This window comes from Plectrocnemia conspersa, unplaced genomic scaffold, assembly GCF_051122295.1.
Source record: "Plectrocnemia conspersa isolate PC_06_02 unplaced genomic scaffold, ASM5112229v1 ptg000005l, whole genome shotgun sequence".
In the NCBI taxonomy this organism is placed as follows: domain Eukaryota; kingdom Metazoa; phylum Arthropoda; class Insecta; order Trichoptera; family Polycentropodidae; genus Plectrocnemia; species Plectrocnemia conspersa.
Genome location: NW_028277169.1, coordinates 33,895,995 through 33,913,618, shown reverse-complemented (window position 1 = coordinate 33,913,618; position 17,624 = coordinate 33,895,995). Strand labels below are relative to the sequence as shown.

Genomic DNA, 17,624 nt, shown 5'->3' with positions numbered 1-17,624 from the left:
CATCAGCAATGACTATTTTTGATTTTATATATATATATAAAATAATTAAAGCGACACATTTATATCTTATGATTTAGTCATAGTTTCCAAAAGAAATGTTAGAAATGCCCCAAGTTAATGATATATTATGGTGGTTCCCAAAGTTTTTAAGATTATAAATTAAAAGATTTTAAAAACTGCTTCAATATTAAAAAAAAAATAATAATATAAATGCTCGAAATTAAAATTACATTATTAACAAAAACGCCAGTCCGTGCTGCTAAAGACATTAATCACATTGACACATTGGGCTTTGATTAACAATCTAATAAAAGTATTTATAATTATGAAACTTTGGTAACCTTTGAAATAGTATATCATTATGCTGGCATTTGAATGGTAGTACTTCTTTATCAGAAATGTATGAAGAAAAGTTTTCATGTATATGAAAATGACATGTTCTCAAATTGATTCATTTTAAATTGCTATTTAGTATATTACATCTTTTTTTGTATTTCAATATATATATAAAAAAACATACCTTCTTGTGGAAGAATAACGACACCAGTAGGATCGGATGGTGATCCTTCTCCTACAGCGTTAATAGCGGAAACCCTAAATTGATAAGCTGATGCTGCTTTCAATCCAGTCAATAAGACCCATCGTTCAGTAGCCGAGACGTTGCTTAATTCAGTGACCCAATTCAATAAAGGATCAGGAATTGGACCTAAAGTAGAAATAGCATTAATTAAAATGATCAATCATAAGTTTAATAAAAATAAATTTTAATTTACCTAATTCTGGAACTTCTCGCTTTTGTATGATGAACTTTTTGATCGGAGAGTTTCCATCGAATCCTGGTGTCCATGTTACATTCACTGCCCGTTGTAAAGGCGACTCCAATTTGATGGCTCTTATGTTTGTAGGAGCAAAAGGTAGTTCGATTACAGACAGAGTGGCATGACGTGTGTGGTTTCCGCCAGGAGATGTCACAGAACAAGTGTATTCTCCGGCGTCACTTGCTCGAACGGCACTCACTTCTAAACTTCCGTCACTGCCGACCGAAACTCGTGTGCCAAGAATCATAATTCTGTAATCATTATAATACATTAATTAATTTTAACCTAAACTATGTTTGTCTGTATGTGTGACAATTCACGATTCAAGAGAAGTTACTAGTTTTTCGGTTGATTTCTTAAATTTCTTTAATCAAAGTAGATTATCACATTAAAACTGTTCCTAAAAGCTGGTAGCCCTATTATGCTATGTAAGAACATGATTGGTTGTGAAAGCATGGAACACATGTATGATTGAGACAATTCTGACTGGCACATTTAATGGCAAGAATGATTATATTTTCAGATCTACTTTAACTGAATTCAAAAGAGAGTCGCCATGACGAAATGACAAGAATTGACTTGAGAAATAAATGCTTATTTCGCGATCAATTAAATGGCATACAATAAGTGAGAATCAGTAACGAGCATTCCCACTGCGATGGCGCCGACACGATTTTATTGCTTTTGACGTGAATTTTTGTCTTCTGAGAAGTGATAATTGTTTTTGCGCCCTCCTATTGACCAAAATTCGATTTTAATATACTTTGACAGATGCTCTCATATCAGAAGTCTGTAGTAATATCGGTACGGATAGCTATCATATTTTTAAAACATAGTGTAATATTGAAATGCAGATGTCTGTCTGTACTTCTTTCGCTTATTTTCCCTTGAGATATGAGTTGGTTTAGTTTATATTTTGGACTCTAAAACTATAATTAATTTTAGAACTTCATTAGGTTGGGTTTGGGTTTGAACAGCAATTGGACGTTTCGCAACTGTCAAATTAAATTTCATAGACATTTTAAAACAGCAAAAAATTCACTAGTGGCTATCAGTTAAAATATATTTTCGCTATCAGAAATATGTATCTACTGGTGAAAATGTATTGGACTTCACTAGTGAAAATATAGCTTAACTGAAAAATACACATTCACTGTAACATTTATAAATCGCGTGAAAATAAATAACGATAGGCGTGTAAATGTATATATTGCTACATATGAAAAAGTTAAAATCATATAATAAATTATATTTTCACTGGTGAAAATGTACTCCGATACAATTTCGCTGAAATGGCTAACAATAGTAATACTCACTGCTTATGATGATACCAATCAATATTGTATGGTACACTAGGATCGCTCGATACTTTGCATTGCATTGTAGCAGTATGTCCAAGTAGTACTTTAGTATCTACTGGCGGAGCTATTATTTGAGTCCGTACTATAATTTAAATAAAGTATTAATAGCAAATCTTATAAAGTATATCTTATTTACACTAGTTTAGAGCAAATTTGACCCACGACATTTGAGTAATTTTTTATGTTCTACTATTTTAATTTTTGACTGAATTGGATTCAGCGCGCGATTTTACATAATAAATAACTGTCAAGTGTCAAAGGTCAGATTTTTTTTAAAATTTGTAAACAAATATTATTAACGTGGAATCTCTTACCCATTACTACTAAGTAAGCTTCTCCTTGCACTTGTCCAGCTTCGTTGGCCCTTAAGCATTTATATTTACCGGTGTCTGCCACTGAAGTACCAGCGATTAACAAATCACCTTCATCCAAGATTTGCACTCTACCGCTGGTTTCGCGTGGCGCTGTCAATATCACAGTGTCTATAACATAATTAATAAAACAAATATTTATATATGAATATGTTTTTTAGATTAGGTTATTAGATACTAAATATATGTAGCTGTGTATATAAAAAATGTGATTTACCATTAAAATACCATGTGATATTGGGAATTGGTGCTCCGGCTGCTCGGCACGGGATTGTCGCATCTTTTCCATCCAACACTGTCAGGTTGGATGGTGCTACTTCCATCACGGGAATGGACGCTAATTAAGGGACAAAGCCACACGTTTGTTAATCGACAATAAACTAATTAAATAAGCACGCAAATATTATATTAGTTGTGAAATCATGCACTATGTTCGTGCTTTACTAATGTACGTAATAAGAGGGTTATAAAAGCTAAAATGTCCAACGTAAGTATAATAGTAAATTTATTATGATTAAAGACTTCGACTTGAAAAAATTGATTATTCTTATTAAACTTTTGGCAAAAAATTATCAGTAATTTTGATTAATTTTATTTAATATAATGTATATTATGTACATTAATTTCTGGTTTGGCTTTGAAATTTATTTTTCATTTAGCAGCAATATATTTTAAATACATCTATTTGTTATGTTTATGTATATTTATGTTATATTATTAATTATCACAATATTCATCCATATATATGTGATATTATTAATTATAAAATTATTGGAACTATACTAAAAATAATTTATGAAATTAAAAAAATAGTATTTAAATTCGTAAATTGAAAATATTTTCATAAAATACGGGTAAAATCTACAACCATATTATTAAGTAAATACTTATTTATTCATAGCTATTTTGGACATTTTTGCTTAAAAGTTCCTCATTAGATAAAACATATGTAGGTGCGATGTAAAACCATAAATTTGTAATTCATATTGTATAATGAAATTATTAACCTAATGTAACTTTTTTTAATAAAATTTATTAGATTAGGTTAAATCGCAATGTACATATTTTTCAAATTTTTTCCACAAAGGTAAAATAACTCGATTTATTTTTAAATTTTCCCACTGATTTTATTTTTTTAATTTAGATTTTTTTGTTCAAATAAAAAAAGTATAGTTATTCTTCAAGACCCTGCTTAAAACGCAAGCACTGAATTACAGAAAATTTTCAAAGATATGTTTGATAATCAATAAATTTAACTATCAAATGACATCTCTAAAAATATATTATATAAAATATGTCTGAAAGCAGAATTTTCAATATAAATAAATTATGCTATCTTTATGGCAAAAATCTGATTATATGGTGATATTTAATACATAGATTGCTTCTTAAATAATTTTGCTTTAAAGTTGAAATAGAAAAAGCAAAATAAATATTACTTAAATATAAATAAATTTTGCACACATAATAAAATATAAAAAAAAAACACCACACTGCAAACTGAAAAAAAAATATATGTGAAAATGACGGAAACGTGTCCAATCTATAATAATATATAACGATGGTGCTTCAGCTGACAAGAAAGAGTAGCTCTACTTATAAATTAATAAAAAAATCTCTAATCATAATGATTCTCTTACTGCCAGTGTCAAAACGGAAAGTTTTAAATAGTTTGTCAGACGATCTCATTCTGATGATTTTCGGCCTGATACCTCTCGTCATCCTTTTACGCACTGTATCGGTTATTGAAATGTTACAAACGTATATTACAACTTAGATTAGGTTACAATCAAGAAAACCTTTAATTGGAAATATTTATAACGGATACGTACTTTTAACTTTGAGCCACGTATAGCTAGAAGCTTCTCCGGCTTCGTTGGCAGCTATGCATTGGAATATTCCAACGTCGTTCATCTTCAATCCTTTGATGACTAGAGATCGGTCTTCTTCAACGGAATATCTTCCATCGCCATCGTCAAACTCTTCTATCTGATTATTATCAATCAGCTGACCGGTGCTCCCAATTTTTTTAGCATCTTTATACCAAGTGATGATCGGAGAAGGTACTCCTTGGACATCACAATCCAACTTAATAACAACGCCGTACTCTCCCAGCGTTTCAGACTTTAAATTGCTCAAAAACATGGGTTTTTCTTGGACCATGATTGTAGCCGATGCTGTCACAGTTGGAAATCCACCAGTTTTCAAGCTCACTTCGCATGAGTATTGACCGGTGTGCGTCAGATTAGCAGATATAAGTCTCAAAGTCCTATTCCAAGGATCGTTAAAATCGTAGGCTATACCGGCTGCTTCAACCGATATTCCGTCTTTGAACCACAAAGTTTCTAGCTCGTGCAACGGTCTCGCATTGGCTATACATTGCAACTCCGTGATCTCCTGTCCTTTGACTATCATCATATTTTGTGGTTTGACGATGATTTCAGGAGGAACTTCATTGAATCCCTCGCCGGTTACTTTTAAAGTTATGTACGGAGAATTTTCTTCTTTGCCTAATTGAGTGTTGATAGCACGTACCCTTTAAATTAAACGATAATTGTATACTTTTGTAACTAGGTTATAAATATAAATTATAAATACCTGTAAGCCTTTTCGTCTTCATTCGAACAAGATAAGATGACGAGTTGCTGATTGGACGTGATGGCATATTTTCTATCGTATCGTAAAGCTCCGTGTTCATCATGCCATGTTACCGATGGTGGTGGATTAGACTCTATAGGTGGAAGGTCTAATATAGCAGCTTGGCCATATTCGGCAAATACAGTCTTTTCTAAAGTGTCACCGAACATTCCCATATCTAATAAAATAAAAATATGAATTAATTAACATTAAAAGAAACTATTTACACCCCAAAGTAATTTATTTATGTATAGTGTAGTACAAGTTTATTAAAATTTGGCAATACAGCAACATCACAACACACAGTTGTAAATTAGCATGGGAGCGGATTCCTCAACGTACCCCGGTGGCGAATTTCAAGCTGCAGGCGATAGCCTACAGCTCAGGGGCGTTCGTATCATTTCCAAGCTGAAATAAGAGTCATAAACAAGGAATTTTAAGTTTCCAATGTATTTGAAGAATTCTTCTATAATACCACATCTCGAAGAAAATTATTATTTGTCTCTTTTGGTGCACTAACAGCATCTTTGATCAGTCAAGTATCACTAAATTTACAATATACTGTAATTTGCTAATGTAGACCTCATAGGCAAGAGCAACACTTCAGTTCCAGTCCGCAGGCAAATCAACTTTCTATAGGAACCGATTAATTTAAATAAAAAAAATGTACTCACATGCAACTGTGACGTGATTTTTCTCACTAAAAACAGCTCCAACATCATTTTTGGCAATGCATTGATAAGCTCCAGCGTCAGACCGTTGAGTATTATGTATTTTGTAGAACAACTCAGTTGAAAAATCACCCAAGGGCTCCCCGTCTCTCAACCACCTGTATAACGGTTGTGGTATACCTGTAAAATGATAAAAAAATGTGTCATTATTTATGAGTCTCTATGAAACAAAACTATTGTACCTCCAGTGCTTAACCTAGAGAGGTTGATAATGGACTTTCGCCGTTAACTAACACAACTTGTTCATTTTTAATGATAATGCACTTGGATTATAAAGTGGTTAATTACTTTTTACCAGAAACGTGACCCAACGCGATCTCCTACTCTATGGATATTTATGGCTTTCCAGCTATACATAGAGATTCAAAGGATTGAATGTACTGAATGTGTATATGTATATAGAAAACGTCGTATGATATTCAATGGGTTCATAAAATCCGGCCAAGGTGGAGACTTGAGCGGATTTGAATAAAATTGACTTCAAGTATAATATCGCGGCTGTAAAAGTGAATGAGGAATTAGATTGAAGTTATTGGATAATAACGGCAAGGATTTGAGATTAGGTTTGAAATTGAAAATTTAAAGTAAGTTAAGTACATATGCATGCACATAAATGTGCAATAATCGATGATATATATAAATTTATTTGATTTATCTACTCTGTACAAAATAATTGCAACGTCCGATTCATCAGCACTTATATTACAATAATTGTACGTAATTATATATATCACATAAAAGTGCGTAATTATAATTACTATTTTTTTATATTGCATTTTATATTGCATTTTTTATATTGGCTTGTATTTTTCGGTTCAGAATTTTATTACAGTTATGGTCAAATTTATTGTATTGTCGCACAAACGTTCGAAGCATTTTGGCCTTAACAGGTAATGTGTCGCCCTATTGTCGCTAAAACTCAATTTGACAGTTGCGAAACTTCCACTTGCTGTAACCTAAACCCTAACGAATTAACAAAACTTAACTTGACCTAATGAAAATATATATGTATTTAGTTTTTACCTATAGTTAGTTTTAGAGATTTCATAAAGTCAAGATGGTTTGGTTACTTTTGTGCTTCAACATTTTGGCCTTAGCAGGTGATGTGTCGCCCTTTAACTATTATGTAAAATGAAATTTTCATTTTAAAGCACATCGGTAAAATTGTATTGTTCATGTATTAATACATAAAAATAAAAAGTATAAACAAATAGACACTATTCTGATAATTAGTTGACTTCTATAGCTCGGATTGAATACCTTTTTAATATTTTAATCGGCATAAAATGTTTTTTTTAGATAAGCACGCATCAAATTGCAGTTTAGAGCAGCATATAATTTCACTAGCATTTGTTAGTGAAATTATATTTTCACTAGTAGAAATATATATATCTACCGTGAAGCAGAGGTGTAGTGGCGCTACTTCGGCATTTTTTTCTAAAGCCAGAATACGCTTAAGTACTATTTTTAAAATTTCATATAATGTTTAACATCAAACCAACAGAAAAGTAAAATAGATTTCGATTTTGAAAATTTATACGAAACCAAAAGCTCATTAGATATATGCTAATTTATGTACTAAGCAATGAAAATTGTTATAAAGTGTATAGTAGGAAGAAGCTTTCATCCATTTAGCTACAGCAACGGAAGGTTTGAGGTTAGACTTAGGGGTAATTTACGAAGAATAGTATCGCACACATGCATGTGTGCTTTAGTATTCCAAGCCGGTACTGCAGCTACTGCAGGAATTACCAAATGCGGCGAGCACTATTAGCTGCGAGGGGGGTGTAAAAAAGGAGGATGCACCGGCTAGACATAGGCAGGCTATAGCACGTGCTACGTAATGCAGCGTTCACACGCCTTGGAACAGAACACCACTTGAGGGGCTTCCGGCGAGGTCTTCGCTTCCTTGACGGGGGCGAACGGAAGTGGCACCCATAAAATGGTGCGAAGGGTTGCGGTCGAAGGTAAAAAATGTGTCCTAGATACATACACCAGAGATTCAAATCGACAAATTTTCTAGATAAAAGGTGCATTTTTAAAGCTGGAACTATTTCCGGTTTCAAATGTTTTTAGGGAGTGCGTATGGTGTGATTTTTATTAGGGTGATTTGAACGGAAGTGTTTATTTTTATATTTGTATGGTTGATCTATCTATGTCAGTGTTTCACAATTTAGTACATAAAAATCGATCTAGGAAATAATTGCAGTTTTTATTATTTTTCATGCTATGGGCGTTTTTCTTAATTTAATAACGACAAACTAAAGGAGATAGTTGAGTCAGAACCACGAACAATTGTAAAGACAATTTATAGTGGTCCATCTGAAACAACTAAGGGGATAAAAAAGCTTGATAAATGGGTGCCGCACGAATTGAATAAGAGCAAAAAATCACTGTTACGAAGATATACCGATCGTATTGTATTTCCCCAAAAATAAGACCCGTTTTATTTTAATTTTTGATCTAAAACACGCACTAGGGTTTATTTTCAGGGGATGTTATATAAACAAAATTTATGTATATATAACAATCTAAATTTATTACAGTACAATAATTTACATTTATTCAAAAACAGTTGATGTCATATTCTTCTGGAACTTCCACATTGATTTTTTGCTGTAGAATCGATTAAGATAATACGATTCGATTTACAGTGTAAATTGAATACTTGTTGTGGTGTTGAATAGCTATCCTTTTATGTTTGTTGGATATAAATATGTATGTTCTTTGTTTCGTTTATAGTTTTGTGACTACTTTAAGTGTGACATTCATAAATCTTTCCTTTGAGGCAAAACAGTTTTGTTCAAATTTGTTAAAGTGAATAATATATTTTTAGTTGTAAATATTATTTTAAACACCTTTTTGATATCATGATGATTGAAAAAATAAATACAAAAGTGTAATACAGAATTTTTTTAGAGTGAAGAATACTTTGTTTTTCTTTGTCCCTTCACATTATAATTCAACTTTTAACGACCTAAAAATGAGTTCCAATCCGAATAAGATTTTTTATGGCAACAAACGGGTTAACGTATCAATCGGACACCTGCATTCAGAACGAATCCCTTTCATCCATTTTTTACACACAACCCGGGATGATAATGATTATATTAAATCTTCACATTCCACAGACTCCACAGGTCAGAATTCAGTCTCATGGAGTTACCACACAATTTATAACATATAGGCCTAGTTAACGTACTATGCATCGAGTGCATTCGAGCGAATGCGTAAAGTTTTCCCATCCTCGCTCCTTCGCTATCTTCTCGTGCTTTGGCAAACTCCGAAGTCTAAACAAACCGACATATATTAAAACTTGAACGTGAAACCACAACACGTCAAAAATTTACCATGCATTATTAATAATTGATCGATTGAACTTATATATGAATCCCGTGTGTTTGCTATTAACGCGACTGTTGCTATCGCCGTATTCGTTCAAGTGTCAATAACCATTATGCTGCTATACATCATTTTGTGTAGCTATGTATTTTTCGACATGTATTGTGTGTTTATGGTATCGAAGGCGAAATTCGTATTGTATATAATGAAATATTCATGCAAGTGTGATTACGGCTTTTGGTATTTGAAACCATTGTGTTCGGAAAGTGTGTAAAAGTCTATTAAATAATGGTTCTCACCTCTACCTACATAGACAGAATAGACATAATTATACACTTGAAATAACCGGCAGTTAAAACCTTTTAACCGACGTTCGATGAGCAATTATGGGTTTTGATTTATTTTCATGTTTGAAATTAACGTCATTTGTGATACTCTTATTCCGCTTGGTTAATGGTTTCTGTTTTTTGTAGTCAAAAGTCAGCAAACCAACGGACTAATGGCGTCGGTCTTTGTTAACCGATTATTTATTGACGATGCTTTAAATTGACTTTTTTTTTTATTGATTCTTCATAGCTTTACGAATATATCCAAATATTTTATAGTTTACTATTCGATATCCGGATAGTTAAAAGTTTATTTTGAAAACTATAAGCTGCAACCGCCGCATAAACAGAAACTCAATGAGTCTTTTCGGCAGCGGGAGTTATTAAAATGAAACGTTTTATTATTTTTTAAATAAAAAAAACTATACGAAAATATTCGAATATTTTAACGTTTACTATTCGATATTCGAATAGTTAAAGTAACAAAAAGTCCACATAAACAGTAACTAAATGAGTCTTTTCGGCAGCAGGAATTATTAAACATCGTATTAATTTTAAGTTTGAAACATTTAATATAAGATAAAAATAAATAGCCTTGATATTTGTATGTATTAATTATTCATTATTCAAACTGTATTTTTCGATTCTAATTTACGAATAATCGTTTATTATTCCGCTTAAGCGAAGTTTGTGTTTATAACACTGTAACGCATTGGGTTAACGCCTGCCGCGTTACAACGTAATTGTAATAAATAAATACAATTTCAGAGTAAAACACTACATACATTTATTTACCTTATACATCTTATAAAATAACATTTGTTCTGTATATATAATTAGGTATTTTTATTATTTTTCTAATTATTATATTATTCATAATAAGACAGAGATAACCTTTCAATTATGTTTTATTTGAATGGGAGTTAAAATTAAACTTTTTGCTACCATTATTAACATTTCAGATGAAAACATGTTTCTTATTTGAGCGTTCCTTTTTATTAAATAAATTTCCTTGTTTGTCGTCTCGAAATTAAGAAAGAGATATTATTATATAACATAATACTTATTTTTGTATCCTCTTAACCTTTCGTGGATTATTCACAAAAATGTTTATATACGCAAAAATCTTCTACAACTCGAGTATATATGATCTATTTTATATTAAAGATAGTATGTACAAAGCTGGTAATACATTTTACATGCATCCTTAAGCCATGAAGCTTACCTAATGAAAAACTAAGTCCCACTCGGACGTATTGAAGAATATCAAGGAACAAAAAATATAAAAATAAAAACCGCACGTCTCGCCTTTTGATAATAATTGCGAGAGGCTCTTTGAATGAGCTTCGAAAAGACGAGCAAACAAGAGATGATGAGACGCCCATGGAAAACGTGGCCAGGGAATATTTAATTCATGAAGCCGCACACCCCTTGTGGTTTGCTTATATCCTTGCGAATTTTGAGTCTACGAAAGTTAATGTTCAGAGAAAAAATACACAAAGCCTGCGAAACCATCTTGCAGTGTGTGTAACGAGCGATCATATAACAAAGGATATCAAATGGAATCTTTTGATTTTGGAAGGATATGGCGAAGTATTAAACCACTGTCCTCGACGAAAGCGTTCATTCGACAATATGCCTTACAATCATATATTACGGTCCGTTCACACGTTTACGCGTGATAGCGATCCGTTGATGCATGTTTGTGAATGAAAAATAATGTAATTTAAATTTTATCGGACAAAAGTTATAGAAATTGTTTTAACAATCAATCGATGGATTAACGGATTTTACGACGAATTTGAGTAATTTGCCAATTAAAAATATTTTTATCGTAATATATTGATAGAAGTGTAAGTAATGAAATAAAATACCGGAAATTTTATCATCAAATCATTTAAAATGGCTTCAGAAAATAGAAAATTAATTGGGCATGACATGCCTTTGGACTGCAATGGTAAAACCATTTTGGGGGTGACATACATGCCTTTGGACTTCGAAAGGTTAAGCTTGTAAAAATATCGTGCGAATGCAAAAAATATGTAAACTTAAATATGACCGTAATGTTTTAAGCAAAACTTTGTTTTAATTAATTTTATATTAAAATTAAAATATTGTATCATTGTGACTAGGGATTCCAATCCCGGGATCCCGAATCCCGGGATCCCGAACGATTTTCAATACCCGATGAGTCCCGGGATTATAAAACATAATCCCGAATTTTTCGGATTGGTTGATTTATCAAGCACAATCGAATTATTATTGACAACATCGTTATATTTCGTATACAAACTTGCGCGAGTTGCACGTGTCATCTGTGAATCTTTGAGGCTATGAGTCTGAACGTGCTTTTTCAGCAGCAGGCTGCTTAGGAACCAAAATCAGATCAAGGCTAAATGATAAAACACTTGATGCTTTGATGTTACTTCGTGAGTTTTATTCAAAATAATGTTTTCAATTAATTGTGTCTATGAATGTACATAGGAATGTACATACATTGTCAAAAGCTCATTTTTTTTCTTCTCAAATAAATATATAAGACCTTCCCTTTTTTATTTTTATTATATTATTTTTTATTTTAAGTCCAAGACTAAAATTATACATACTTTATACATTGTACGTTATAAAAAACAGATGTAAAAATATATTGTATTATTCATTTTAAATTATTTTTATCGATAAAATAACATGAAAATTATCCCGGGACTGGTCCCGGGATCCCGGGATCGACTAATTGCAATACCGACATCCCGGGATCAAAATTTTGGCCCGGGATTGGAATCCCTAATTGTGACTAAATATTGTTGAAACCATTTAATGTAGATTTGTAAAGAATTCAAGTCTAATTTGCCACGTGTTTCCGTTGACTGAATAATTTGAAACTCGGAGGACTCATTGTATCAACAAGTGGCATATTTTTAGGGGCCGTCTCAAAAGATATTCAAAAATTCTTAAGATAAAGACCCACTTTATTGTGGACCTTAATTAAGGTACTGTTATGTTCTCATTGAATTAAAATAAAATATTTTTCGTATATCAAAGAAGCTTTGCCTGTTTGTGTATATATTATAAATTGTTGAAGTAAAAAGTAACTATAAAATTATTATTTTTTACGATACAATATATTTTTAGTCCAATAATAAAATTAAGAGGATAAAATGTGTGCGTATGTATGTTAAAAAGAAAATAAGAAAAGTTCCAGCGTTCGACTAATGAAATAATAAAACGTATAATTTGGCGTAATTCAATATAACGACGCAAATTACGTTGCGATCGGATAAAGAGACTCATAATACACTCGTGGGCAGTAAAAAGCTTTTATAATCAACCACTTTACATAACTCGTTTCCTTTGTTGTGCATAAGTATTTTTTTTCAATAGATTAGGGGCGGAGAAGAAAATAAAAATACTTACCCAAGGCTGAGCATTGTAATATTTTAGTCCTCCCTTCGCTGACGATGTTTCCAGCCGACGAGGGTTGAGCGTTGAATCTTGGTGGTTGCAACCCTGAAAAGAAATACAATTTATAATCAAGACTTAGTATGTAATATATAAAAATAATATAATAATAAGAACTGGGGTTGAATCCCATATGGACCTTGAAACTTTTACATTTCTATCGTGTCTAGAAAATTTGAATTAAGTTCATCACAGGTTTGGTGTTCCTAGATTTTCCTAATCTCATGAATGAAAGTCGTGATGATTAATTAAAAGCATATAAAAAATCTAATAACGAACTACTTCAACGCATAGAGAAAATAGTAAAAAAAATATTCAAACACAAAAATTATTTTTGCGTCTTTTTTGTCAAAGCACAGGTGTTGAAATACGATGTTTTATACGAAAAATAAAACGATACATAATTGTAAAAGACCTAATAAGTATAAAGCTTAACTTGTACAGTGATAAATTATAAGCTTATTTTTTTGTGAATTATTTGGTACTAATAAAATATGTTTTATAGAAAAACTTTTCTCTCAAAACAAATATATAAATAAACGTTCTTAGATTGTTACAAAAGTATTTTAACAAAAAGTTACACGCCTGTCTGTTAAATTATTTGAACATTAAACTTCTTTATACCGTTTTATTATTTTTTTTTCTCACAGGACGAAAATCAGGCCTTAAAAAGATCTTGGAAACAATGAAGGTTCATAACTACAGGTACTAAAGTTTCGTCGCTTTCGAAGCAATTATCGTCCGCGTTCGAAAAACCGTCCATCAGCAAAGTTGTTTTATTTTTTCACTCTGGCAACACTCGCTACTAATGTGGTCGTAACGGACACTTTTAAACACCTATGGCGTGAATTATTAAGTGTGGCTAAGTCATTTCCTAATTGCGCGTACACGTTTTAAATAACCGCTAGTAAGAGTACCTCACTAAGTGCTCACATGTTGCCAAGGTGTCATATAAAACACACAGATCGTTAATTTTTATAATGGGTTAGGTTATGTTGAGTTAGAAAATGCTCATGAAAATCAAATCTTATTTATTCACATTTATTTAAAGTTTCAAAATAATCCTCATTAAGGACTATCCACTCAACGAGTTACAAGTGATGTTAGACCCCTCTTCGAATAAATTTTATGGAGTGCTGTTGTTCCCATCATTGATCGCTCTTTTCACATCGTTAAGAGAAAATGTTTTTAAAAACACAGCTTTTTACATTTCTCAGAATATGAGAATCTCTGTAAAAGACGTGCAACTTTTGTAGTTGCTATTTGCATATTTATCAAAGCAGATATGAATAATTTTCAATATCTATCATAGACCCTTTTGGAAGATGTATTTATTATTAGTATTGATGTTCTTATATATTCTTGAAACAATAAATTATATTTATGTATCTATTAAATCAAAAACAAATCACATTATTTAAATATTTTGGCATACTTTTGACACGCACCTTACTTTTAGACAATTTAAGACTATTCATATCAAATTTGCTTGCAATATATTGTATTTGATTTCATGTGACAGCTATAATTCATAAAACTTTGCAGATCTTCAGTCATTTTATGCTTACTTGTGTGTGTTAATTGAAGCAGAAGGTGCAATTGTAATATGTATCATTTACCCAAAATATATTTTTTAAACAAAAAAGGTGCAGGAACTCACTTCTTGTCAAGCATTTTACTAAAAAAAAATATATTCAAATATTATTTATATTCAATTTAAAGCAACTTTTCCTATGCCAAGAAGCGCATAACAAAATTTATTTCCAAATTTATTGATATGAGAGTATTGATCAAAGTGTATTCAAACCAAATTTTGGTCAATAGGAGGGCGCAAAAAACAATTATCACTTCTCAGAAGTCAAAAATTCACGACAAAAGCAATAAAATCGTGTCGGCGTCGTCGCAGTGGGAACGCTCGGCAACGAGCGTTCCCACTGCGACGGCGGCGGCACGATTTCATTGCTTTTGACGTGGATTTTTGACTTCTGAGAAGTGATAATTGTTTTTTGCGCTCTCCTATTGGTCAAAATTTGGTTTAGATGTTCTTCATTTGATTCTTACTTTCCCACAGCGACGGCTACGGCACGATTTTATTGCTTTTAACGCGGATTTTTGACTTCTGCGAAGGGATAATTATTTTTTGCGCTCTCCTATTGGTCAAAATTTGGTTTAGATGTTCTTCATTTGATTCTTACTTTTCCACAGCGACGGCTACGGCACGATTTTATTGCTTTTGAAGTGGATTTTTGTCTTCTGAGAAGGGATAGTTGTTTTTTGCGCTCTCCTATTGGTCAATATGTTCTTCATTTGATTCGTAATATTGTAATAAAAGTCGTAACTTAAATTGTAGCTATCTTTCCGTATTTTGTATCCATACTTTACATAGCTTTTTATCATATGGTCGTCGTTTCTGTTGTTTTGGTCAATATTTTTCAAACATTAAAAATACTGTAAAAAAGGTGCCGGAACGCCGTTCCACCGCGTTACATGACAAAAAAGACCAGTGTATAACTAATATATTTTTTGTTTTAGAAATTAAATTACGATTACACCACATTTTAATCTGAACGTCACAGCGAACCTCTGTGCATATTTTTAAATTATAATTTAAGCTAATTTCCAAATATTTGACGTTAAAACAGACTGTAGTGAAATTGTATGAAAGTTAACATAAACTTTTAAAGTGACATTATAATTATAAATCTCTATTGATGTCTAATAAGCCTCCAACTAATAAAAAAAACACGAAAATTTAACGAAAAATGGGGACTGAAATACATCCAGGTACATTAAATTGAAAAGTGACATTTTATATCCAATGTGTCAAAAAACAGGAAACTTTAAAAGAATATAATATATAACGACACTATGAAACAATGAATAAAGATAGATTTTAACATATATCGGAAAATAAATATATATTTAATAATCTAAATAAGATTGAAATAAATCAAAATTCGTGAATTTAATTGCAGTAAATTTTAAGTAAAGTTATACGAAAATGTTTTTGCAGTCTTTCTAGAAATCATTTACAGCTTACACGCTTTTTCAGTATTTGTTGATGTTAAAATTACAACAATTCAAATCAGGAATCACTTTGCTGAAAAATAGCTTTCGGCGGCTCGTCTTAAAAGCCCGCTGCTTTATGATGCAGATTGTTTGTTATCGTGTCATTAGAGTACCTATATTTTTAATTATTATTATCGCCGATTAAAGATAAGTTTTTCTACTGGTCTTAGTCAGTATTAACAATCAAAATGACCCATACATAGTGTACTCTTCAACGCCATGACTTCTCATACCTTGTTAACAACACCACATTTTTTTATTCCGTTCAATCAACATTTTTACTTCTTCAACGACCAATAAGAGCGAGAGGCATCGCGTCATTATGTGAAAATGCTCGCAACAAAGACGTGACCGTCATTATGGTGTGTTCCCATCATTTTATACATCTTTCTAATATCGTTTTGATACGTTCGTCACACGTGGATGCGCCCACGGTTCCACCTTGTTTACTATGTAGAAAAATTTGAATAAAAGCCAAAACCATTCTTCATATCTACTATAGTGCCCGGAGAAGATAAGCCAACTCGAGATTTATGCGAAAGTTATTTGTCGCCGGAACAAAAATTGGCAATCGTATGATAGTTTACTCCTTTTTTTGTTAAAGATTTTGACAACGATTCAAGTGTTGAAAGATTGCATAATAATTATACGAAATGTTTCAAACCAAATTTTAATATTTTGACAAACAGTGGTTGATTTAAAAAAACATTAAATATTAATTTTATATCATACATTCCTTTCCCATACATACAATACACAAATTTAATGTAAAAACCCATAAGCAATAATTACATTTAATTCGATTGAGAATAAAATAAACATTTATTTTGTGAATATAATAATACGATAAGATATCTAGACTGGTAATTGAACTGCCACGGGTTCGAGCCACGGCAGCGGACTCAATATTAATCACCCGGACATCTGTATTTTTTACTGGCAGCTCCTATGTCTATAACTTCTGGACATTTTTATCAAGTGATTTAAAATTATGTCTTAAAATTAATAATATTATAAACGAATAAATAAATTTATGACCGCTGAAATTTTAAGTACAAGTAGAGGTTTAATCAGCAAATTTAAAAGCTGTATTCAAAGCAGGTAGTGAGAAAAGAGACACGGATAGCAGATAAACACACAATATAAGTTTTAAATATAACCGATAATGCAAGGATCAATGATTTTATTATTTAGATTTTGGCAATGCTTTATTCGTTCGCTAAATGAAACATGGGTTCATGTTTTAATTTAAATGCTAAATAAATCATACAATAATATTTCAGTCATTTTATTTAAATTCGAAAAAAAATATCGTGTGATTAAAAGTGACCGTTAATTAAACATGCGTTAAATAATTTAGTCAGAATTTAAATGATAACTCATATATGAATTATTAATGTAATGATTATGAGCTTGTATGTTTTAATAAATGTTTTACCAATCCTCATTTATATTTTAATTATGAACTATAATATAATTTACATGTCTAAATAATGACCCAAATTGTTGT

General features: G+C 31.5%; 1 protein-coding gene across 1 annotated transcript in view; it reads right to left on the bottom strand.

The window, feature by feature from the left end:
* The window catches only part of sdk (sidekick cell adhesion molecule), a 180,868-nt gene that overhangs the window by 12,058 nt on the left and 151,186 nt on the right, over positions 1-17,624 (bottom strand). The window contains exons 2-10 of the mRNA XM_088186614.1: positions 13,001-13,093; positions 5,862-6,038; positions 5,149-5,365; positions 4,383-5,086; positions 2,768-2,887; positions 2,494-2,661; positions 2,135-2,261; positions 774-1,069; positions 521-706 (exon numbers count right to left, since the gene is read on the bottom strand). Coding sequence (XP_088042740.1) covers positions 521-706; positions 774-1,069; positions 2,135-2,261; positions 2,494-2,661; positions 2,768-2,887; positions 4,383-5,086; positions 5,149-5,365; positions 5,862-6,038; positions 13,001-13,093 — 2,088 coding nt within the window. The remainder of the gene's footprint in view (positions 1-520; positions 707-773; positions 1,070-2,134; positions 2,262-2,493; positions 2,662-2,767; positions 2,888-4,382; positions 5,087-5,148; positions 5,366-5,861; positions 6,039-13,000; positions 13,094-17,624) is intronic.